The following is a 27,109-nucleotide window of genomic DNA, read 5'->3' as shown; positions in this document are numbered from 1 at the left end:
CTAAAGTGTCATCAGCCTTCAGCCAGGTTCCTATCAAGGCCATGAGTTTGGTGTAACCATCCACAATGCATTCATGATGGCAAGGGCCTCGTTCACAAGAGAACAGACATTCTAGAGGGAGATTCTGAGAGGGGCGATGATAGATAATGTTTGGTAGATTCCACACAGTCAGCACTGGGAAGGATGAGTTGGACAGGGAGATTAGCAAGATTAAACCCCAACAGGCATGCTGTGGAAAAGTTATATGTGACAATTGAGTTGCTAATGAATGCCTTGATGAGCTCTCCAAAGGATGTCAAGAGAAGCACAGAGATTCTCAAACCGTGGTGCAGAGCTTTCTTCCAGGTCTGTGAAACAGAGTTGGCCCTATGGGGGTAGTGACACAGGTGACTGAGCAGGGAGATATGCTTTTCTCCATATTCCTGTTCTCTCAGTGCTCTACTGCCTCCACGTTCGTGCTCGCTCCAGGCTCCTGCTTTGGCATACTCTGCTCTCCCTGTCTTTTGCTTCTGATTGAATAGGAAGAGTAGGCCATTTAGCGTTTCAAGCCTGTTCCAACATTTTATTAGATCATGACTGATTTGCAACCTAACTCCTAGTACTTTGGCAGGTGCATGGAGAGACCAGAAGGCCAGTGACGGCAGAGGATAGCCAAAGGCAGAGTGTGCAGTGAGAAGCAAGTACATCCATCCCTTGATGCCTGTAAGTAAATACTTGTTCTTTTAAAAGCATTAAAACATCCTTGGCATGTAGCACATTCATATTATCAGTATTATAATTAAAAATTGGGGGCCCTTCAAACAAGAATGTTTAAGAAGCAATGTCTTAACAAGCAGAATTCCAGGTAATTAGCTACTTATACTGAAGTAGCCTGAATTTGCAAACCGTAGCTACAGCCCAAGTGGTCAATTGGTTGTGCTTTTGCTCTGAGCCGAAAGCCCTATGTTTAAGCTCTGCTCCGGACATGGTGGCCATGGAAGGAGTGTTCATGCAGGTCAAACCAGGTTGTCAACTAACCACAGCATTCTCCAAGGGAGAAGGGAGCATGAAGGTATGCAAAACAATTCAGGCAAACAGGTGCAAGTCAATACTTTTAAGTACATAAGCTGGAATGTTACCAATACACACTAAACCTAGAACATCGACAGGTGCACTAGCAATTGTCATGCCATATCTTTCATAAGGATCAGAGAATCATACCATGTATATCAACTTATTCGACTGCCAAGATGGAACTGAGCACCTTGGAGTCTACAAAACCTAATTGCAAATTGAGGGAACCCCACCTTAGAAAGTAAGGAATTTATTACCTGGATTAATTCAAACATGGCAGAAATTAATTTACTGATGGAAATTACCAGACATGAGGCAAGTGATAGGGAAAAAAACCCTGAAAGGCAAAGGTAAAGGTGATTTTGGTAAGATGTGTTTATTCTTTCACAGGATGTGGGCATTGCTGGCTAGGCCATCATTTAATGCCCATCCCTAGTTGCCCTTGAGATGATGAGCCACCTTCTCTCAGCACTGCAGTCTATGCAGCATGGGAACTCCACAGTGCTGTTAGGGAGCTCTAATTTTGACCCAATGACAATGAAGAACAGCAATACGGTTCAGACAGGATGGTGTGTAGCTTAGATGGGAACTTACAGGTGGTATTCCCATGTTGAATGAAGGGCAACTGTATCTGTTCCAAATTAACAAATTAGAAAATCCAATAACAGTATGCAAATAAGGCATTCTTGCACCATAGCCCAACATACATGAATTACAAACAATAGTATCAAGTAATCCACATTAGGGATCACTTCAAAGTATGTTAATGCTCAAGACAATTGTTAGGATATATTAATGTAATTTTACAAGGGAAATACTCAATTTTAAAAAAGTACCATCTGAATTAAGTTGACCATTTTTGGTGTTATTACTTTCAAAAGTCTTTTCCCTTAGACAGCCTAGTTGTGAACCTAATATTAACAGCTGAACAAAAATGGATTTTGTATTTGCTCACCAAGCCTGCTCATTATAGTTTTAACTTAGCTCTTACTGGTTTTCATGAATAAAACTACCATATTCTAAGCAAAAGATCAAATCTTTGAGGCAACCAATGGATAAATATGTAGTGTACAGTTTTTAACCTTCAAAGCATTTTAAAAGTTCTGAAAAGGTGCGTTGAGAAGTTAAGACCGACTACCCAGTCTTCAGCTGCGCTTCAAAGTTACAGACTACAGACTGGATAGAATTGGAAACAATACTTTGATGGATGCTATTTGCAAAGACCGGAGAAAAGAGAGATCTGTGCACAAATAACACACCCACCAGCATCCCAATTAAGTTGAATAGGGCACTGCCAAAATCAGAGATGTTTACAAAGATGATTAATGTTGAATTTATGCTAGAAACAAGTTGGACAGGCTGGGCAATGTTGTTCCCAAATTATTTTGTTCTTTTTGCTAGGTTGGATACACTCAGATTACTTAGTTTTCCATTTTATTGGCTAATATACTTGAATACAATAATGGTGCAACTCTTGTAACAAATGGATTTCTCCCTACAATGGATGCAATTTTGCAATTGCAACGAACTAAACTGCAATCTATGAAGTGACTTCCATTTTACCTCCATAGCTTGTCCGAGTCCAATGTCAGATGCTGCTCAGATTATTTGCAAATATACTGCACCAGTTTCTTGTTTTAATGCATAAGCTGCAGTTACTTAGATAGATGCATTCTCTGAAAAATTAATCTGACTTTGGACTTGTTTGCTTAAAATTAGAGCCCTAAGACTTAGAACATTACCACTCGGCCATCATCGAGCTTGCAGTGAGCAAGAATGTTTCTCAGCCCCACAAGAGAGCAGATTAAATCAAGTCATCCAAGAGTGAAACAGGAGGTGATTGCAAACTTGCAGGTATGTGACAAGAGGCAGAAATGTCAATATTGAATAAAGCACCATTAGATAAAACTCAACTTCTCTTTAATGCTTAGAGAACAAAAATATATAAATTCACATTTGAATGAAATACAGTTTTTGTCTGCATTTGCAAATGATGGTTTATAAAAGCACAACAAGGTCTTTGGCAATTGACATGAATTTCTCCTTTCTCAGTTGTAGACTGCTGAAGATCTACCAAACCTCACATTTCCACAACACTACATTTACAAAACTTACTATAAAACATGTACAGGAACAAAATAAATTGGACCACCAAGAACAACAGAATAAAAAATAACCATGGTACACGCTGATATTTATATATAATGGTACAAGTTTACAGAATATGTACAGTGTTTTTTTTTATATACAGAAAAACAGATTTGTATGAACTGACCGTGCTGCAAATAACTGAAAACTTTGCTTACAAGGCAGCAAATTGTACCTGCTTGTCTACATCTATACAATAAAAGCAACATGCCTTCTGAAGTTATGCAGCTCCATATGGTCAGATCGTGCAGTAAGTTAGGTAGTCAACCATCTTTGGTGGGATAGGTAGGTTCTCAACAGAACTGGTGACCATCACTCTTCGTAGAGCCATGCGACACAGATGCTGAAGACTGGGGACATGCCTGGGAGTGGCCCAGAAGTGAACACTACCATCTTGCGTCCTTGGGAAGGGAAAGAAGCAGCAAATATTGGGTTTATTTTTAACCCAAAGTCACAGGCTACAACATTTTATGTACTTTTGAAAGAGCTCATATGTGGAAAAAAATCTTCCAACCCAAAGTTTAAACACAGAGGATAAAGGATCATTTGAATTACCACTAAGTTAGCAATTAAATCTTTTAAGCATAAACATTTGCACACTAGTTATTACCAAGTAAAGACTTTAATGGCCATACAAGCAAGGGGCACAACAACATTCCATGACTGTCATAGTCTTTAAAACAATTTCAAAGAGCAGTCCATAAGTTCAATGCTGACTATGGTGAAGGGGATATTGGGAGTCCATTTAAACAGGAATTCAAGAGCACTGCAGTGGCAGAGACCAGGGAGTATTCACCATCCCACTTTATTGACAGAATAGCAATAATTTAGTCAGCAGAACAAATCTTATCTGCAGTAAAGAGATGCTAGTACTATTCATCATCAGAATGGTATTGGATTCTCTTTGCTAGTTGAAAATGAAAGTAGCAACATATCAAACCCAACTTTGAAAATATAAAAATTGCCAAATTTTTTATTCATTCACGGGTTGTGGGCTTTGCTGGCTCGGCCAGCATGTATTGCCCATTCCTAGTTGCCCTTGAAAAGGTGGTGGTGAGCTGCCTTCTTGAACTGCTGCAGTCCATGTGGTGTAGATACACCCACAGTGCTGTTAGGGAGGGAGTTCCAGAATTTTGACCCAGCAACAGTGAAGGAATAGCGATATGTTTCCAAGTCAGTACAGTGAGTGACTTGGAAGGGAATTTCCAGGTGGTGTTTCCATGTATCTGTTGCCCTTGTCCTTCCAGATTACAGCAGCCGAGGGTTTAGAAAGTGCTGTCTAAGGAGTCTTGGTGAGTTTCTGCAGTGTATCTTGCAGATGGTACACACTGCTGCTACTGTCTCAGCAGTGGGAATGAATGTTTGTGGATGCGGTGCCAATCAAGCAGGCTGCTTTGGATGGTGTCAAGCTTGAGTGTTGTGAGAGATGCACTCATCCAGGCAAGTGGGGAGTATTCCATCACACTCCTCTCTTGGCCTTGTAGAAGGTGGATAGGCTTTGGGGAGTCAGGAGGTGAGTTACTCGTTGTAGGATTCCTAGTCTCCGACCTGCTTTTGTAGTCACAGTACTTACATGGTTAGTCCCGTTCAGTTTCTGGTCAATGGCAACACCAAGATGTTGATAGTGGGGGACTCAGTGATGATATTGCCATTGAATGTCAGGGGGCGATGGTTAGGCTCTCTTGTTGGACATGATCATTGCGTGGCATGAATGTTACTTGCCACTTGTCAGCCCAAGCCTGGATATTGTCCAGGTCTTGCTGCATTTGGACATATATTTGAGGGTATATCATAATATCTGAGGTGAGAATGGTGAACATTGTGCAATCATCAGCGAACGTCCTCAGTGCTGACCTTATGATGGAAAGAAGATCATTGATGAAGCAGCTAAGGATGACTGGACCCAGGACACTACCCTGAGGAACTCCTGCAGTGATGTCCTGCAGCTGAGATGACTGACCTCCAACAACTATCTTCCTTTGTGCTAGGTATGACTAACCAGTGCAGAGTTTTCTCCCCCCTCCCCAATTCCCATTGACTGCAGTTTTGCTGGGGCTCCTTGATGCCACACTCAGTCAAATGCAGCCTTGATATCAAGGGTAGACACTCCCACCTCACCTCAGAAGTCCAGCTCTTTTGTCCAAGGCTGTAATGAGGTCAGAAGCTGAGTGACCCTGGCAGAACCCAAACCGGGCATGTGAGCAGGTTATTGCTACACGAGTGCCGCTTGATTGCACAATTGAAGACTCCTTCCATGACTTTACTGACGATGGAGAGTAGACTGATGGGGTGATAATTGACCGGTTGGATTTGTCCTGCTTTTCGTGTACAGGATATACCTGGGCAATTTTCCACATTGCTGGGTAGGTGCCAGTGTTATAGCTGTACTGGAACAGCTTAGCTAGGGGTGCTACAAGTTCTGGAGCACAAGTCTTAAGTACTATTGCTAAATATTGTCAGGGCCCATAGCTTTTGCAGTATCCAGTGCCTTCAACTGTTTCTTGATGTCACATGGAGTGAATCAAATTGGCTGAAGACTGGCATCTGTGATGCTGGGGACGTCCAGTGGAGGTCGAGATGGATCATCCACGTGGTACTTATGGCTGAAGATTGTTGCAAATGCTTCAGCCTTATCTTTGATGTGCTGGGCTCCCTCATCATTGAGGATGAGGATTTGTGCAGCCTCCTCTTCTAGCAAGTTGTTTAATTGTCCATCACCATTCACGACTAGATGTGGGAGGACAGCAGAGTTTAAAACATAATAAACTAGACAACCTCAATACAATGATCAGGACAAAAGAAAAAAAAAACTCTGGCTCAGAAGATACAAGTTTTTGTTTCAATTCGACTTTTGAGTGCCTTGACTTTACTTGCAACCCCAAGTATCTGGAGCACTATGTCTACAGTTTTCAAATTTTTAGTGTTCCCTCAGCATTACACATCAAAATGACTCCAAAGCATTGACACAATGGTAGCACTCATCTTTACACAAAGACTAAATTCAGTTGGGGAAAGAGCAGTCAAAATGAAAAACGCAGGCTATAATTATTTATTTTTCTGATATGAATCACAATTAAACAAAGGTCAGGATATTAAGTGTACCTACCCTGTAGCAAGAACACTACCATCTGGAGAAAAGGCACAACATAGTCCATTACTTAGAGGAGCAACTTCTACTGGGCAATTGTCATCAATCCCCCAGAATCTCACCATTCTGAAATGAACAAAATTTGTCAGTTTTACACAAGTATTAAATAGTATAAAAGGTTTACAAGTAGTGCACATATTTTGGAGCAATGGTAGCCTAACAATTTTTGCTGCCAGATTGGACAAGTCCCAAACACAAAAAAATTTTCACTGGATTAGATTCGAAGAATATCACTTGTCCCATTGAAGAGCTGCGTGGTCTTAATTATGCGGCAGCAATAAAAAAATATTTTGCAGGGAGAAGAGAAGCAATATCTCTTTATGTGCACTGCATTCTTGATGAACCCTCACAATTACAGCACACTAAGTTCAAACAAAACTTTCTGAACATCTAAATCTTCCATCAGTCAGACTTCAAAGTCAGAAGTATAGATTAAAATTTCAAGATAAAGCCTTGAAATTTTTAGGTATGAAAAATTAATGGCTTTATGGAGTCACAAAATTGTTGCACGTGTAAGCTCACCAAGGCTAGCAAAGATCATTTCATGATTAGAATTAATCTAACAGAAATACTGGTACAGAAGGTATTTCAGCATCAACTCTATAGTAGGAAGCATGAGAAAAAAATCACTCAAGTACAAGAGTAATGGAATTTGTCAAAGGGATAAAAAGTCAATTTAATTCTATAAATATATTTGGAATACATTTGAAAATATTTTCATTTTCCAGCTAATATTACAAAAATCCTGTTAAAGGGGTTGAAAAAAAATGTTTTCAACACCAAGCAGAATCAGCAGGCTGACCATATTTGTCTGCATATCTGATCAAGGGGCTAAGAACCAAACAGCAATAGGGTTTATAAAATGAAATAAAAACTTGGGATAGGCCTAGGATCTAAAGTCTCTTCAAACTTTTTTTTTAAAAATGAATAAGAATAGTTCAGCTTGCCTTTCCAATTCTAATACTGCTCAGATACAGCCAAGGACAAATTTGCAATAGCTTTCTGTAGTCAAACGACTTCTGGCCCAATCCAGTTCCAACTCAAATATAATCCAAATGACTGCCCTTCAGCTACTTTATCCCCAGAGGCAAACCAGATAGCAATTCATAAACATCAAAATACAATGAACGTGCATTCCTTTGAGGCAAAGATTGAAACGTGTCATAACACCAATACACTGTCCATTATCAATTCTCCAGTATTCTACTTCCTGTATTTACAAATAGAATCCCAATTTTTCCAAGCCCTTCATACACCAAAAGGATGTGTGGAAGGGATCTACTTCAGTCAACTGCTTATGATGAACTATCTGAATGACATGGGACAAATTTCCAATTCTTCCACTGGTTTCCACTACAGGGTTCAGCTGTTTGAATTAGCTCTCAAATTTCAAGCGTGTGCCCATAGACAAATTATTCAGCAGGTCTCTCCAGCTGTGCTGCCCTACAAATTGGCAGGCATCTTCCTGCACAAACTACTCCAATGCAGAAGGATGGAATGCAAAGTACCCTGACCAAAGTAGTCAAATAGCATTTTATACACATAGGTTTTAGCTGTTTTGAAACATGTTAAAAGTGGCTCAACTAAAATAAATTTTTGGTATCCTGTGTTCTTCAACACCACAAATCATGGTTAGTTAAAAATCAGACTACCACAACTCAAATGAATGAAAACGAACACAATCGTGCCTTCATTTATACACAGCCTTTGTCTGCTTAAATAAATAATCAAGATTTACATGAGAAATTCTGATGGCAGCAGGAATTCCTTTAGGCTCCACTTCTCACTTTATGCCGACCCTGCCCCCAACTGCCAAAAAAAATTTTGGCCCCACCGCAGTAACTTAAGGTACTTAACGTTCACTTACTTGTCATCAGCAATGCTAGCAATGTGCAAACCATCATGGCAAAAGGCAACAGATCTCACCCAGCGATCATTTGCTCCACCAGCAAATATTGGAGTGGGAGGTGGAAACAGATGTCTGGCAGAGCAGAAAAAGTCCAATTCATTAAAATATCCTAACTTTTCCCATTTACAAATGAATTACAAGGCATGTGCTGTATTGCACTAACAAAGTAAAACTTTTGGGTCAAATAATTAAAAGGAAAGTTTAATGCCACAATCTTTAGCGAAAAGCCAGGTACTAAAAAGTTCAGCTGAGCAGTTTTGAATTCTGACAATGAAACCAATCCACTTACCCCCAACTCATACTCCCAAATTAATGTTTTATGGCAGAAACTTTAATTCGCATGTACAAATCTTAGCTAGTTTGTATAACAGTAAAACTTCACAGCCACAAGATTCAACTGTTAAATGCACCCAGACAGAAATTTCATTAAAAATAAGTAATTATAGTCAACAAAAATTGATAATTCAGGTTGGTCCATAGGTTGTTTAAAAGCGTAAACTGCTTGTGAACATTTTTTGCCAAGTCAATAATACCAGATATTTCCCTCACCTCCTTTGCCAAGAGAACCGCATAGATCAATTTAAGGGGACAGATGGAATACATATAGGTTTGGATGTTATAATATTACTGTACATTTCCAACTAGCTTACATGAAGTTTGTTCAAATTTTAAACATGGGAAACCCGATTCTTCAGTATTTCTTGCATGTCTTGCAAATTCCAAATGAAGTGCAAATGAAGCGCATTAAAGTAATAGTGAGCATAATATTCAAATATAAACACAATCAAGCTTCTACAGACCCAAACATGAATCAACACCTCCAGGAAGGAATGGGAAAGAGATTCAACTGGTCACACAGTGCTTATACACAATTAGGACATTCCCTGTTGCATTATCCCATAATGGGAAAGGTTGCTGTGGTCACTCACCCCAACTCCAACAAAATATTGCCTTTATGTGGATCCCAGACAATAACTCGGGTATCATATGAGGCTGTAGCCAATAATGCTCCATCAGGAGAGAATTCACATGATACCACATCATTAAGATGACCTTCAAGTTTACGAATCATTGTGTAACTTTCCATGTTCCAAAGAAAAACCTGCAATGAGAGAGTCGTGCTTTACAGCTCCAGTTTATGGTTAATCATCCCAAACAAGGTCTAGTTAATTTATAACTTATGACAGGCTTAGTATAAATTTTCATACAATCAAGCAATTTGAGTTATACGGTACTTCCAATTGATATGCTCAGTGTCATAACTGCAACTAAAAATTTTAAAAAGCGATATTTGCAAACATGCCAGCTATAACTCTATTTATTCTAAATAATGCATCCAACATTTTACTTTCCAAACATCCTCAAAGGACGCCTATATATTTTAAAACAATTTTAAAAATTTCTTTTAATTACATCTCCCAATTGAAATTTAACTCTTCAGTAACATAAAATATATGTAGAAAAAATACAGTACAGGTAACTTAAGCATAACATTTTGTTACTCCAACGGAACCTCCATTCAGAGTTAAAGTTCACGTGTGTTTACAAAACGTTTTCATCAGGAGCGAGAGCCTATGAAACAGCAGATACTGCAAGAGAAAAGAACATGTTTGACGGCCTAAAGGAACAATCCTTTGGCAAACAGCACAAAACTGAGGCTACAACATTACATTTAGGGATACATTATTACAATTACAATGGTATATTAACCAGACGATTCAATTACAGAAACTACAGGGTGCAAAATATTACAAATACATTATGTTGTGTGATCTATTATACATATGATTTTTGATGATAACAGATTAATCCTCAATTTCTCCACCCTTCCCATGGACCTAGTGGGCCATATACCCCTCCAGTCGGTAAAGAGAATAGGTGATCTGTTCCCAAGCATCTCTTAGTTCCACTCAAGAAGTGATTCATTGCAACGGACTCCTCCCCTCCTTCAGAATGGAGCCACCTGGCCTTCACCTGGCATCTCATGTAGCCATATTTAAGTTATTTTCAGAACTGTGCTTTCTCTACCTCTGAACAAAGTGGCAGTGCACATAGTTATGGCAAAGTCTGGGTAGTTTTTTTGCTCAAGCATCAGTGTGAATTAGCTTTAAAAGGTAGAATTCAAGGTCAGATACATGTGGCTCCAGTGGAGCACTAACTCAAAAACCAAACAACCCCCACCCAAATGTATGATACAAGGAAGAATTAAGAGAATACTACAAATCTGAATTTCCCCTTTGGCCATTCAAAATAATCTGCTGAAAGTATTTTTCAAAAAAAATTGTTCTAAATCAAAAAGTGTGGTGGGATTTTATACAAAGTTACTTATGGAGTCAAACAAATACTTGGTCACAATTACAATTGATTTTAAATAAGGATAGCTATTTTGTGTTTTGTATGTTTCTTCTTTCTTGTATACAAAGATAGCAAACTGATTTCAGGTCTTCAAAAATTACAATATTTTATTGATGTTGCTACCACAGGCGAAACGCTATATACCTTCAACACTACTACTTTCTCTCCTGAAACCTGACTCGTGCTGGGAGACAGTTTCTCAGGCACTGGCTACCCTCCAGTTCCACACCAAAGTAACCGTTCAACTGCTAATCTAGACAGCAAGTGCCAAGGAGCTGGAGTGTATCACAGCATAGCACAATCCTATCCTCACCAGAACTCCATGCACGCATGCTTATTGTGAGGGCTGTGATCAAAAGGCAGGACTCTTGACAAATTTCCCCCACTCATCTCAGGGATGACAAGACCAAACATAGCAGCCTTAACACTGCTTTGGCCAAAAATCAGCTAACACAGTACAGACCAAGGATTGAACCTGGGACCTCCTTGGTGTGTCCCAGCTACTCAGTGGACAAATTCACTGACCATCAGTGGAGTCCAGGCTCATTAATCTACTCTCCAAGAAAATGTAATGTGTCGGCAGAAATTGATTTAGTACTGATTTCATTTAACCTCCAATACACAGATGGTCACTTTACAACATTGCATATTTCTACATTCTTTGGAAATAGAAATAAAATGAAGCTCTACCATAAACACTGTGTATTTAAAACAGCATTCTTAGTAGGCAACCCAGCGATGTAGCAGGCTGGTGCTCCAATGGGAGTATTACAACATAGGTTCACACTTGTGATTGCCCACGCAGCATTCCCGATCTTACCCGGGCTGTCTGGGGGCAGAACCAAGCTGAAGTCAAGTCCCTCCCAATAAGGAGGAAGAGGGAGGGGAAAAAAAAGCAAAAAAAAAACAAGGAAGTTATCCTGGGCTGCTCACACACACCTTCTGGTAACATTGTCAGAGGCCAGGGAGCAGGTCGCCTGCCCACCCTCTGCCAGGAATGGTACATGCTGCGGGAGATCTAAAGAGGAAAAAAATACTTAGTAAAGTGGGGGGAAAATGGTTAAATATTCCTGTTAAAACGTTCAGCAGTACGTCGTTATCCATAACTAATAAGAACAGACACGAAGAATCTGGCCAATTCACATTACTGGTTTTGAAAGATCACTACAGTCCAAGATAAGTCAGAACAGAGACAGTATTGTGAAAATTATATGTCCTGCAAAAGCTTACAAGAGTCATTGAAAACAGTCTAGGGGTTGCTGCCCATGTGCTTGCCAGCCCACAATTTCTCCCCATTTATTTTAAATTGATAGGAAAATCCATGTGCAGAAGCTAAAACCCAGAGCCAGGTAATTTTAAATAAGAATCAAACTCACCACAATCTGCCAAACTAGGAGGCTTTGGGTGCTTAAATTTTGCATAAAAATATAACAAATGGGGCATCAACCCGCACCTGCTAATGCCTTACTCGTCCATCTTTGGTAAACATTGATGAGCCTTGTAGTCAGTGATGCTACCCTTCTACACAGCTACTACTCTTGCTACTAGATGCTACTACACCTCTTGTGCAGCATGACTGGACAGGTGAGCATCAACTTCCATCACATCAACACAGGTGCCACTACCTCTGGCAGAGAAAACAAAGGAAAACCACAATTGTGAACCGACAACTAAAGGGGGTTAAAATAGCTATACTTCAATATGCAATCTATTAACATGGGCTCCCCTAATAACCAAGTGGAGAAGTGTATTGCTTACTGAGAAACTGAGCCATTTAACCAAAAGTCCAGGTTCCACAACTTGTGTATGATGAGCTTACTGTCGTTTCAGGGAGAGAGGCAACACTACAATTGACCTCAGTTTTTTTATTAAAATAAAAAAGGTTAAAGAAAGGAAGGAGAGAAGCAAAAAAGCAGAACCAAAGTAGTTTACAGCACAGAAGGAACCCATCTGGCTCTTGCGTGTCAGTTCTTTGAACAGTGAGACTTCTAATCTTAGTAGTGATTCCTTCTGACTAGAAGGATGGACCATAAGGAACTGGGCTTGGCTATATTACCACCCTATGGCTAAATGCCCACTGTCTAGGCTCCCATTAATGGTTACTTGGACAAGGCACTCCAGGATGAGTGCTTCTGGATATTTACACCAAACATGAGTCTTAATCTTTTTTGGTGGGTAGTGGTGAAGAGGGTATGGCTAGTTTGGTAACACTAACAAGAAATTCACCAATTTATGAGGATCTCTCTACTCAGCTGGCAACTTCAATGGCAAGTAAACATTAAATTCACAAATACATTTACTTGATCAGAATGCTACAGTAATATGAAAATTTACCATTTCAGCCATTTCTAGCTACCACTATATTTCCATTTCAGTAATTCTATTGGACCACAGTTAAGCTAAAAGCTACACTCAACTATTCTTCAAAAAGGAGCCACTACCAAAGATGTGGAAGCAAAAGGTTACATTTCAGGAGTATGCACCCAAAAAGGTCCAACAGAAAGATTTTAAAAACGGTACATTGATTTTGCTCAATCCAAATGATTGGCAGCACTTGAAGCTGCAGAGAATAAAAAGACAAAAATGTTATGCTTTTCTGTATTAACACCTAGAAAGTAACTGAAGACATGATTCCAGGTTTTAAAAGAAACTCAATTTTGAGGTTTGTTTTCCCCTTTCGCCAAATGAACTCTAAGCAATCCCGAAACATAAACTGAAGTTCCACAGCTTGAAGATACAAGAGCTAATGTACAGCCTGCATTATTTACAACTTAAAGTTTGACTATTGGATTTTAGAAGCTTTTCAAAATTCTGAAGCACTATTCATCATAAATTTGATCACGTGATACTGAACAGTACCACCAGCTGGCCAAACAGTGCACAACTGAAAATTATTACACTATTAAAAATGAGATACTCTATTATAAACAGGTGGAAATGTTCTGTTTTGGTGAACATTCTTGTGGGTCACAAATCAAACACTTGGAATAATTGTTAATTAATCATGTCAAATAAAGCCACTATACAATTTAAAGCTTAATTTAAAAAAAAAGCATCCCTTCATAATTCTCACTTCACTTCCAAATGCTCGTTTCCAATAAATCAAGCAGACATGAGCCCAATTTTAGACTGCTTGCACAAGCATTTTCCGCAGCTTGCTAACAAGAAGTTGTACAAACATCAGAGAAATGCACCTGATGTGATCTTACATAGTATTTTTCTTGCGAAAAGATATTGTTGAACTTCACAGTTCTTTACAAGGCTGCATGCAGAATCATAAGGGAGGTTATAGTTATTTTATTTATTACACTGCATCAAAAATTTATACAATTTAAAGAAGTGACCTGCACAATGCAGCAACTTGGGCATTCCAACATACCTTAGGTTGGTTGAACACAGAAGCTCCCAATTAGAACCAACTGCTTTAGGAAAATGTCTTATGGATCCTATATGTTTGCCTACAGGGATTTGGGGTGGTGGGTGGAGGGTGTAGAGCTAATCACCCAGAGACACACACAATAAACAGGGCATGCCCATTTGTTCCCTAAATTTTATGGATTTGATTTGGCAGAAGCTTCGAAATAGGTTCCTCATCTATCCTCTTGTTCAGACACAGCAGAAAAAGAATAAACCAGCCAGCAGATCTGGAGACAATTTAGTTTTTTGGCAAAAAAGGAGAAAATTCATCACTGCAGGTATTTCAAAATTCTTTTAGCATTGAACAATGAAATAGTAAATAAAGAGCAAGCCTCTCCTTTTCCGCTCCCCAAGTTTTTAATGGCAATAATTTCAATAGCAAGCTGGTGTTTATAAATTCTGCATCTAAATCACAATGCTATTAGAAAGTTTGTCCAGAACCACATAAGGAAGTTTTTTATTAAAATCAGTGCACGAACATGAAGGCACATCCAATAGTCAAACCAGAGGATATTTTCAAACATATCCTGCATACATGCTCTACAGCAAGGTGCTGAAAACTTATTTTTAAAAAAAGCAGCTTTTAATAATTTCTTAATTATAGGCACTATGCTAATATGCAGTAATACAGCCCGAGGATGGACTAGCAGAATGCTAATATCATCATTAAAGCTTGATTCTAACACTTTTGAGTTATGTATTCTGAAAGATTCCTGCAATGCTATTGTGCACATAATACTTGCATAACTAAAATATATTTTGATGACACCGAGCAAGTTCTAACTCTACAAGTACGTTTCAAGTTGATTTAGGGATTCTAAAACAAAATCAGCACAACCACATGCTAGCTTACAAGCATTGATTAATGCATCAAAATTCATTTTTCTTTAAAAAGAGGAACTTCAGCACATACCGCTTTTCCAGCTCCAACAGAGCAGAGAATAGTTGAATCTGGAGAAAAGGCACAGCAATACACCCAGTTGTGATGTCCCCTCAGTACAGTCACCATATTGCCTGTAAAAGAGATAAGTGAACCTAATGTTTAAGATGGTCCAGCCCAGTCAAACAATATGGAGCCTTTGCCTTGGTCTATGTTTCTCAGTACAAAACTAAAGCAGAGGCATTCAAAAATAGTTCCCTTCAGGAAAAGGATAGACCAACCTTCCAATTTAATTTGTCCAATGGCACCTGAGCAGGAATGAAGGAGCTGCTAATCATTAAGAAATCCAAAACTATCAATTTGCAGCTCCAAATCTGAAAATTGTGCCAAATGATGTACTGATATATCATAACTTGCATAGATGAGCTAGATAGGCTTAATAGAACTGGTAGTTGGAGTTCATTATGCCTGTTTTCACATTGTTCCTGCACCATTGGATAAGTAGTATTGTGGCCTGACAAAGGTTTCAAGGTAAGTGCAGCTTGTGAATGTGGAAAGCGCAGTTCAGAATGAAAAAAATGTACCTAAACACCACCCTGATCCAAACCTTGATCAGAGTGTGGTCTGGTACTGATCAAAACATTTCAAGTTGGCATCTCAAATCTTGAGAAGCTTCAGGGGCAGAGGAGGAATGATTCCCTTTTCAGAGGAAATTAATCATGCAAGATTTCCACCACAAGGAATGCAACACATTAAGAAAATTGACAATTTATCAACTAAGGCTGCTTCTTCATTTTTGCTCGTGACTTTCAATTGATAGTAATGCAATAAGTAATACGACAGGAAAACACCACCCTGGTCAATTTTCTCCCCCTAGCTGAGGGAGTTCAGAGTGTCCAGCACATTTATAATGGAAAATCTGGTTATCAAAACATGAAAATATAGGAATGGGAGTAAACCATTCAAGCCTTTGAGCCTGTTCCACATTTCAATATGAAATATCTGTACCTCAGCTGCATTTCCCTTAGTACCCTTACTTAAAAACATACAAATTGAAGACTTCAAAATTTGAATTAAGCCAGCATTTACAGCCTTTTGAAGAAGAGTGTACCATATTTCTACTCCCCTTCCTGTGAATAAGTGCTTCTGTTTTAATTTTAAAAGGCCTAGCTCTGATTTTAAGATGTCCCCTTTGCTCTAGATTCCCTCCATTGGGGGAAAGAGTTTTGTGTATTTACCTTATTGAATGTGTCATTTTCAAACCCTCAATTAGCTTCCCTTTTAAACTCAAAAGTTCATAAAACCTATCATCAGAATTTTACTCTTAACAATTGATGTATTGCATATGTGTTTTACCCCTCCATTGTCAAATGATCTCCCCCAAGGTGAGCTCCCAAAACTGAACACAGTACTGCAGGTGGTGTTTGCACAATGGAATTCCAACCCCCTTGACTTAAAGGCCATTATTCTTTAATTAAAGATAAAACAGGCAGAACGAATACAAACTTCCAGCCATCTGCAGTTAACTTTTAAAAAAGGAACATTACTCACAAAATTGATGCAGGTGTAATTTAAAAAAAAAACATACCATCATCCTTAAGATCCCAGACCCTCAGAGTTTTATCTCTTGATGCAGATACCAAGATAAGGCTGCCATCAGGTGCAAATGTCAGATCACGAACAACTTCATTGTGATCCATCAAATTAAGGAGGAATTTACCTGCAACATGAAGATTATACAGAATTTCAAGCATCTGAAAGGTTGCAAACTGAAGGCAGTGATTCCATCGTGTCTTTGGCCGAAGTCAGGAGGAGAATGAAGAGCTGGAGAACAAAGCCTGCGCCGTTTTAGGCGGTAGCGACTCCGATAGATGCTCATATTCGGACCGCCATGTGTAAAAACAGGCATTGTATGCTTGCAATACTTGTACACCAAAAGCTGGCGTTCTGTCTAGCTTGTAGCTACAAGTGTCATGGAGACCATGAGCTGTTTGAATTGTACACTAAAAGAAACTTTTGTTGTGATTGTGGGAACAGCAAGTTTAATAATCTGCGGTGGAAGTTTTTCTCGGAAAAAGAAAAAGCAAATTATGGCAATAAATATAATGATGTTGCAGAGCTGAATATGATTAGCAGAATTGGCCCACAGTTTGAAACTATAGTAAGACTATCCTTTAAGTGGTTGTATTGACGTTACACTTAATAGCAAACTTCTATTGAATTTAGTTCTTATTTGTATAGTTGTCCAAACTATTAAGACATGTAAATTTTGGCAGCAACATTTTTAGTAATTGAGAAACAGCAATGCACTATTGCAAGAATGGATTTATGATAGTTAACATGCAATGAAAAAAATCTAGTATGGCACCAAAGCCAATAGATAAAACATGCCCCATTGTCATGTCTATTTAATCACTGTAACCAGTTAAAGAGTTAGCAGCATGCAGTTCTCAGCAGTCTTCCACTCCAAAGGCATACCTGTCCATCTGAAGTTGTTCCATCTATTACACTATATTTTATTGAACTAAATGACTGAGTGTATATTTTATTGAAGACTGAAGCAGAAAATATACAAGAACCAAGTTGTTTTCCTTACAAAGCAGAGTTATGGGTTATCTGTGACTTTCTTCTCTTGTGCTGTTACACCACATTTGGAAGGGGCTGTTGAAAATAGTTCTATACAGACACAGTTGTTTTTTTTTTAAAAAGTGCTTCAAGTAATTAATACTATCCTTCATTACATGCATCAGGGCAGTGCTCCGACATGTGGGAGGATTATTTATGAATAAGAAAATGGAAAATTATGGGTACAATTGAACCAGGAAAGAGGAGAAAAATAAGCAACAGATTGAATGTTTGCTAATGTTTTCTGACAAAAAGGTTAAGTCAACAGGTCATTGTATTGGGAGGATTAGACCATCTGTGCCTTTTCACCTGGTTAAGCATACCTTTAATAGTCTCAGCAGCAAAAATCTGAAGAATGATCAAGGTGCAGAGGGGCTCTAAGGTATAGCCACAATATTGCAGTTACAGCAGAGGCAAGTATCAAAAGGAAAAAATTAGACAGCCTATACAAAAACAAATTCTGCACCTATCAAAAAAACAAACCACCCTAAGCAACACTATCAAGTAATTGAGTGAAGCAAAACACCATTAAGGTCATAGCTTTTCTGACTGTTAGTGTATAAATGGCACTCATAACACTAAACCACAAAAGCTCCGAACATACCAAGGTTGATTCCACGCTGACTTGGCAACTATTGTTGGGCAGCATTTAAGGATTAGGTAGTTAGAAAAGGGCAAAAATCTGATCATGAAAACTGTAACAAGACCATACTTTAAATAGTAGACCAGCAATCACTGTTTAGGCTCAGTTGGACAATGACTGCTGGTGCCCAAAGAATAATACCCAGGCTAAGCCAGTACCCTTCAGGAAATGGATGCCCAACATTCCAAATAAATAGAACACCCCACAAAATGAGAGGTTCAAATGGCCAGCACTCAAATATTAAATAAATGCATTTAAAAAATACACATTAAAAAACGTTTTTATAAAAAACAACTTGGTTTATCTGCAGGCATGTGTAGAGTGACGAGCATATGCATGCTTTATTAGAATTACACACATGCAGTTGCAAATTTAGTTGCCACCTTTGTTTCTAATCATCTGTTGGAAACTTTATAAAGTCTACAGAATCTTATTACCTGTGTACACATCCCAAATTTTGATACGTCCATTGCTCAAACCAGTTGCCAGCAGCAGCTGGTCCTGGCCAAACTTGAATCGGTGCCATTCAATATTCACACAGCGACTCTGTTTCTCGGGTACAGAAGAACCAAAAGCAAGGGCCCACACAATATCGCCACAGTCTATGGTATGCTCTTCTGGCTGGTTTTTCTGATCATCACCATTTTGCTTTCTAAGGTTCTTATTGACCATATCATCATGCTCATCATTACATAATCTTCTAGAAAAAAATAAAGTTCAAAATTAGTATAAATAACAAATATCCCAATCAGACATTGCATGGCTATATGTTATTCAAGCTATAAAATGCATCTTGGCAAGCAGAGAGCTCAGAACTGTAGCATGTGACCTTCAAGTACTAAAGTCACAACATGTTAGTCAGTAAGGAAACAGCACAGGAAGAGTTAAGGCAGCTGTTTTTTTTTTATAAACCAGATTTAAATGTTAATCATTTTCTAGGCATAAAAGCAAGTTAGCGTTCAGACATCATGGGTTGTTTTGAAGCTTTCCAATGACATGGTCCGTTTTTCACTAATGGTTTACCAAGTAAAAGAACTATGTAAACCTTTTGTGGTTATCTACCTCCTCCATTAATAGAAACAGCTGTATCAGCACCCATGTAAATCAAACATATTGCTGCTGTCTTATCACTGTTGCAAACTTATTTTCAAGCCCGTTACACGTTAGAACACAACAACTGATAATCTAACTGCCCTTAGTATCTGACCAGAAAACAAAAAGCCACTTTGTGAAATCAACAAAGATCTTTGTTGCATGAAAGCTGGTGCAGTTACATGGGGTCCAAGACAATATAGTGAAACAGCAAGTACAATCAGACCTAATGGGAAACAAGACCCAACTTGTTATAATTGCTTATGTTTGAGCCCTTGCACTATTCAAAGTGATACAAAGCCACCTTGTTATCAATTTAGCAGCTGTTGGTAAATATCCATCTTCACACAAGCAACTGGCACGTGTACGGAGGACTTGGACTATTCAGCAGTCACGTGGAATGAGTTGGCATTTCTTCAGTGCCACATAATCATTTACTCACTAGCTGACTGCTTCTAATTGCAAACCACAGCAATTCAAATCAACGTCGTCCTTTCACCAGATATTTCATTCCCAAGGGTGACTGCTCATGCTCAGCTATGATACAACCAAGCAAAGCAGGTCTCATTTACGTCAACCTAGTGATTACTCTTTGCAGTCTAGGTAGCAAGACTGACATTTGACTGTGTTCAAATTCAAATCCAATCCTGTCCTGAGGGGAGTGGAAAGAGAATGATACAGGAAGATGATTTCCTGCATATGGGGTAAATTTCTGTTTTGAAAACCACATGTTTTGAGAAATAAACTTGCATGTCTCAATTCTTGAGAGGGGAACTTTCTTCCCCAAAATTCAAACTTGAGAATCATCTTCTGAAAAAGTACTCACTTATTTTCATGTAGAGACCAAGGAACCAGCTTTACGACACGATGACCTTGAGACCAAGCAAAATACGAGCCATCAGGTGCAAAAGCCACAGTCCAGGTTTCACGCCCAGACTTTTGTTCAAATGGAGCAACAGGTCCCCAAAGATCAGCAATTAGCCGGGCCTGTGCTGTAAATAAAAACAATGAAATATTAAACACCAAACAGACTCTACAAAAATAGACAGTTTTATTCAGCAAACAGCTCATAAGAATTAAGGAGAAGCTATGTACTGGTCTATAGTGGAGCAGGGCAGATCGGGTTTATCAGATTAATACCTGGAATGGGCAGGTCGTCTTATGAGGAAAGCTGGACAGGCTCAGCTTGTTATCTGCTGGAGTTTAGAAGAGTAAGAGGCGACTTGATCATAACCTTTAAGATCCTGGAGGGTACTTGACAAGGTGGGTGTGGAAAGGATGTTTCTTCTCGTGGGAGAATCCAGAACTCGGTTGGGGGAGGGGGGTGGTATATAGAGAGAGACACTGTTTAAAAATAAGGGGTTGCTCATTTAAGACCGAGATGAGGAAATTTTTTCTCGGAGGGTTGAGAATTCTTTTCCTCAAAGGGCGGTTGAGGCAGTCTTTGAATATTTTTAAGGCAGAGGTAGATAATTGATGAGCAAGGGGGTGAAAGGTTATCAGAGGTAGGCAGCAATATGATGTTGAAGTTAAAATTAGATCAGCCATGATCTTATTGAATGGTGCAGCAGGTTCGAGGGGCTGAGTGGCCTACTCCTGCTCTTAATTTGTATGTTCATAAGGGGGAAGATGGTGGCCTAGTGGTAATGTCACTGGACTAGTAATCCAGAGCCCAAGTTAATGCAGCTGATTGAATTTAAATTCAATTAATTATATCTGCAATTGAAAGCTAGTCTCAGTAATGGTAACCACAAAATATCATCGATTGTTGTAAAGACCCATCTGGTTCACTAATGCCCTTTAGGGAAAGAAATCCGCCACCCTTAACTACATGTGACTCCAGACCCACAACCAATGTGCTTGACTTTTAACTGCCCTCTGAAATGGCCTAGCAAGCCACTCAGTTCAAGGGCAATTAGGGATGGACAACAAATGCTGGACTTGCCAGCAATGCCCAGATCCCATCAAAGAATAAAAACAAAAAAGGAGCAAGTTCAGACTCATCATTGCCACAGAAAGCTGACAGAAATATGAGTGATTCTAACCTCACTGAAAAAGTTTGGTATTTCATTCCCAGGGTTGGGGATATGGGCTGGATTGGGGTAAGTCATGTTGCACTCTGTAGCAACACCTGCAGCGGTACATAATTGGGCATTAAACAAGGACCCATGATGCTGCCCACACAATGTCTAGGTTAACATCAATAATGACTATTTGGGGAAGTACTGGACAGCAAATAGCACCTCTGGATCATACTGCAGCAGAAAAAAAAGGAAGCTATGCAAAGAGAAAATCCAGCAGTTGCTTTAAAAATTTGGCCATCTCTTGCAAGGACACATGGAATTGGTATGTCAAGTCAAAACTTTTTCCATTAAAATATTAACCCCATTTTACAGGGTCCCAACAAAGCCAAGCTGCAAAGAATTGTATTGGATTTGGAGCACAGAAACAAGCCATTCAGCCCAGCCAGTCCATATTTGGATCCTATTTGACCTTCTCCCTCCAATGCTTGTCTAGTGTCCCCTTAAACGAATTTTTGCTTTTTGTTTCAACCACTCTATGGTAGTGAGTTCCAGATTCTTCCCATTTATTGGGTAAAGAAGTTTCTTTGGAATCCTCTATTAGATTTGGGGGTAACTAAATATGTAGCAGCTAACTAAATGGTAGCTAAATATATCTTACACAGACTAATACTGTGCAATGTTCCCCTGGAGTCAGGATATTGTAGGTACATCAGTTTTTGGACACAGAACCTATATCCATAAAGTTTATGTTCTGGTACAGTCATATTCAATTCGCAACAAGCTGTTTCTCTCTCCAAAGATGCTGCCAGACCTAAGTTTTTCCAGCACTTTGTTTTTAGTTCTGATATCAGGCATCCGTAATATTTTGCTTTTATTTAAGTACATGTATCATGGGTGACTTCCTTCAATTTGGTCTAGAGCATATTAGAAAGTCTCATCCTAATTCACATACATATCCCAACTTGGCCAGATGACGTATGTCACGAGCAAATCAAAAAGAAACCCAGATAGTTTTGCACTCTAGCTATCAACACATGCCAATTCTAACATTGGAAAGTGATGCCACAGTGCTACAGGCCCCAAACTAGTACAACCAAACCACCCCCTCCTCCAGTAGTTATGCGCACAAGCCATGACAGCCTCTTTGGACCCCCATAACCTATCAAGATTAGCAAAATCATGTAATATCAAGGAGCTTTCAGAAGCATATTTCTTTTAAAATTTATAATTTCAAATTGCTTCTAAAGTTATGACTGTTTTACCTTCTTCTATTCTCTTGCAACACCCTCTGCCCCATTACAGCTCTATTCTTCCACGCCAAATTTGGAACAGCAAAAATATCTGCAGTGGGAATGTTAAATGTTTTTCTACAGTTGAAACAGACGTATGAAACAGTGAAATCACTGCATTAAGGCTCACTTTGTCATACTTCAGGCAACATTTTCTGACTCACTTTAAGCAACATCACAGGAGATCAAATATTACACCTAATCTTCTATTTTACTGAAATCTTAAATAGTAATTTAGTACAGAACTTGAGTATTGCTAGAAAATAAAGTGACGTCAAACTTTTCATCTTGCACTCATCAGGACACTTCGCAAGATAGTCAGTCGAGCTCGCAGTTTGGTGCATTTGCATGTACTGGAAGCTACATATATTAATACATAGGGCCCTATTCTTCCCAGACAGAAAGAACATGGACACACATTGTGCATGTTTCAGCTAAACAAAATAAATGACAGCCATTCGTTAACTCATTCCTCAGGGCAATGCCATGACCTATTAAGATCATGCTGCTGGCTTAAATTTCAAACAATTCTCAGCATTCAACTGTCAGTCATCATTGCTGGTGCATTCTCTACAGCAGTGCCTCTACCAGTCAGCACTCTCTTCACATGCAGTACAAATTGTTGTTTTCCCCTTGTATTGGTATTCTTGCAAAGTGTTCTAATGAGTACAGGATGAAAAGCTTCAACCTCTCTCTTTTTTCAGAAAACTTAGTGCAAATTGAAACACCAGAACTCAATAAGTGTAGACAGCTTTACACTTGGTACTGCCACAATTCAGGTCACAGGTAGGTGCCATTCACAAACTGGCTCCCTGCATCAATATAGCTATAACAGTCACTTTACTAGACAGTAAAATCAAAGGGAGTCAATTGTAGCACTATACATGCATGGAACCAAAATCTGAATCTTGAACTGATTTTGCTACTTGCTAATTCAGGTTTAACATGGCAACAATGAAAGATGTCTGTAAACTTTGTGCATCAGTGGTTCTCATCACAAACGCAATAGACAGAGTGATTACCTCAGTGAGGACAATATCATATCGAGCTGAATTGCATCATAGTCTGTACGGATTTGACTGAGGTTCACATTACCTCACAATGAAAAAAACAAAGAACTAGAACAGTAATTGACTAAAGGCTCTTTCTTTCATGGTAAAAGCCTACATTGATCGGGCTCATGGGGCTAAATGGCTTATCCTGTTCTTAGGTTCCCACTCTGAGGTAGGCCAAACAGACAACTCCCAATTTTTTGTCAATAGGGAATTTATGACATTGTGGGTGGCTCCAACAGTCAACCTACAGGTTAAAGCAACAAGTTTGTGCTATTGTTTCAAAAGTTCTTATTCAGACAAACTGGCTTTAATTGATTCATGTTAATTTACAGATTTCCCTCTTTCTCCATCTCTACTAAAGACATTGACTCATTGCTTGGGTGTGCGGACAAATTCAGCAATCCTGAGCTTTCATCACGGAGCCTCTTTAGGTGGAAACACAGTTAGAGATATGACACTGGGGGATCTATTTTCCATCTGTGCTCCTGTCAAGTAAGGCTTAATTATTGAGAGAGAGCAGCTCCTAATTGCCAGCTGGTACCTGATCTAAATACCATTATTCATGTGTGAGCCTTGACAGTAAGTGTTGACAAACTATTCATGCATGAGGGGAATCACATGTAAGGTTTGCATGTGTTTGAAGTGTCAGGAAGGGACAGACTTGCTGACCCTCTGCTGTGATGGCCCCGCAGACCAATAGCCCAAAGACACACAAGATGGCTGCTTCGGACTTGGTACATAAGGAATTGTACCCCAGTGAGGACCAACCACCTACAGGAGAGGAGGTGGTCGGGGAAGATAAGTGGTAGAAAATGCAGAATTCTTCTAAGAAAACATTGTAGCATTCATTTCTTCTCTTGGGACATTTCAAAAGTTGAAGGAGTTGTATAAATGCTAGTCATCATTGTACTGGATATATCTTTACATCAAGCCCAAATTGCTGGGGAAAAAATCTTTGACATCCCAAGCTGAACCAAAACACTGATATCATACTCCCTTGATATGAAACAATAGCATCAAACGTAGTAATAGCTTTCAGCAAACATTTTTTGTTGCTTATGCAGCTTGTTATTAATTATTCACCCCACCGAAATTTATTGTAGAACAATGAAAGGTGCTGCACCATGGTTACATTTTAACTGCTGTTAGCTTGCAAGTCTTAAACTATCACAAGGCGTAAAATACCCTGGTAGCCAATGAATGGGTCGAGATTTCATTGTATTCACATTAAATCGGGGTCATACTGAGACTGTTGGCAGCAGCAAAGCTCTTTGCAGTTCCCTTCCAAGTGGCCAACTCCATTTACGAGGGTAGTCTGTTTCCAAGCTGATGAAGCAAAAAGCTATTTGCTAATAACAGCAATAATTGTGAACACTATTAAAACTGCAGAATGAAAATGCAAGGAAGCTTTCAAATCATGGACTGATGATGCCTTTTCTTAGTGGATGCAGATGCGAAAGGCAGCAAGAAAGGCCAAAAACAGTTAAAAAAATGTAAATTGTTTTATGGTCATATTATGGATTTCTGCTACACAAGAGCAAAGAAAGCTGGGCAATATTTAGAGCTTTGGCTCAAACAGTACGGATCAAAAATGTGTAGAAACTCAGCTTTACCCTACTTGTTTAAACTCAATGAAATTATAATGTGCTTTAAAAGCAAAAATTTCCCCAGAAGCTTGATGAAAACACTGGAATGCTGAGCCAACGAATGATTTGCTGTGCATGACCAAAGGATTGAGCAAAAGGTGTGAACTTAATGGGATGGGGGGAATTCCAGAGAGTAGAACCTAAGCAACTTGAAAGCAAAGCCACCTATGATAGGACAAAGGGAAGGGCAAAATTTGTGCTTTCAGAACATCAAATTTACTGGGAGCAGGTAAACCATTAAAGAAAACTCTGAAAAATTTAAGCAAATATTTGATGTTAAACTTATCTACGTGCCATTGCCAAGAATCTTGCATCAAACCCTGGTTGCTCAACAGAAATTCAAGTCTAAGCACATCAGCACACCACCAAATAATATTTTACCCAATTGACATTTTAAAAATACATATTGCACAACATTTTACACCTCTAGGCTAGATTGCACTAACAAACCATTACCAATGATTTCTGTACTAAATAGTTTCATTTCAGAGAGTTGAGCAAACAATAATGATTAAAATTCAGGGGTGAGCACAATGCTGCTTTAAGAGCATTCGTTACATTTAAACTTAATTTTCTGCTCACTCAAAAGAGCTGCAACTCCAAGCAAAAACGGCTTCACGCCAGAATTCTATATTCTAGCTTTTCTTAATCTTGTGGAGAAATGACTGGAAGGTACATCAGAAGAGAGAGGACGAACAAAGAAAGAGGAATACTGCGCAGAAATTATAATTCGGGCGTTGGGGGTGATGTCAAACAAAGAGCAGAGCTTATATAAAAAAAAACTCCCTTCGACATCCATAATTGCAGTTGTTAAAATCCAATTCCACTTTTCGAGGGCGCATTTGACCCTCACACCATTATCCAAACTGCAGTGGCTAAAATAATATATTGAGTATGAATTCATGCCTTTCAGCATGAAACTTTTCCCCAGTGAAGATTTCCCCCCACCCCGTGGTAGACAATTTAATTTGCATGGGAATTGCACTGTCCCTTGTGAAGATCTTAAACAAAAAGCTCCCCTCCCCTTTATCATTTAATTTTAAAAGCCTTTTGAAGAATTGCAATTCAACGTGGCCGTAGCCCCCGAGTAGGGGCCCCTCCCTATCCCTGTTCCAATCAGCGCCTGGCGGTCGCACCCCCTCCCCCTCAATCCCCCCTTCCCCTCCTTTCCCAACACCACCCGCCCCTCCCCCCTCAATCCCCCCTCCTTTCCCACCTCGAACCCCCCCCATCCGCCCCCTCCACCCCCCTCTCCCCCTCCACGGCCTTCCACCCACCCCATCCCGCTCTCTTACCTATTTCATTCTCGTTGACAAATTCTGGGAAGCTGGCCATCTAAGGAGACACGATTCGAGCCCTGGAAACTGCGGCAGCGGCGGACGAGACTTTATTTTCCCCCTTTACAAAAGAAGCTATGCGGAAAATTAGAGACGAGCCGGGGACGAGCGCTGTGGGGGTGGCGGTGAGACAGGGGGGGGGGGGTGGAGGAGGAGAAGGAGGAGGAGGAGGAGAAGGGGGGGGGGGGGAAGGGATGTTTAAAAATAAAAAATTCCACCTGAGATTGTTCTTTTTTTCTCTCTCGAAAATTCTAACGCCCGAACTCCGAGCTCAGGAAAGAATAAACTCTCTTTCCGTTTTGTTTTTTAAAAAAAAATTATTGAGAATGTCTCTTTAATCGGCGGAAGGCGGGCGCGCGAAGTGGGGCGAGCACCCGGATCGCGCCTCTAAATAGGGACAAGCGCCTCAAAATGGCCGCCGGCGGAGGGGGCGCGGTCGGTACGGTAAACGTCATAGCGTAGCGGGTGCTCCCCCCTCCCCCGTTCGC

General features: G+C 39.6%; 1 protein-coding gene across 2 annotated transcripts; it reads right to left on the bottom strand.

Annotated features, from left to right (window-relative positions):
* Positions 1-2,956: 2,956 nt before the first annotated feature.
* On the bottom strand, positions 2,957-26,769 carry wsb1 (WD repeat and SOCS box containing 1). Of its 2 annotated transcripts, none has more exons than XM_041197769.1 (9): positions 26,580-26,769; positions 20,097-20,262; positions 18,616-18,878; positions 16,499-16,630; positions 14,944-15,044; positions 9,188-9,360; positions 8,217-8,330; positions 6,308-6,415; positions 2,957-3,602 (listed from the first exon to the last, which is right to left on the bottom strand). In XM_041197769.1, the coding sequence occupies exons 1-9, from the start codon at positions 26,617-26,619 to the stop codon at positions 3,440-3,442; spliced, it is 1,260 nt and encodes a 419-aa protein (XP_041053703.1). In that variant the 5' UTR covers positions 26,620-26,769; the 3' UTR covers positions 2,957-3,439. The 2 variants fall into 2 exon arrangements, with proteins under 2 accessions (XP_041053703.1, XP_041053705.1); XM_041197771.1 differs by having other exon boundaries at positions 18,616-18,875.
* Between the last annotated feature and the right edge of the window lie 340 nt (positions 26,770-27,109).

Source organism: Carcharodon carcharias, chromosome 10, assembly GCF_017639515.1.
Source record: "Carcharodon carcharias isolate sCarCar2 chromosome 10, sCarCar2.pri, whole genome shotgun sequence".
Lineage (NCBI taxonomy): Eukaryota > Metazoa > Chordata > Chondrichthyes > Lamniformes > Lamnidae > Carcharodon > Carcharodon carcharias.
Note: the sequence above shows the minus strand (reverse complement) of the source record. Positions and strands in the feature narration are given on the sequence as shown.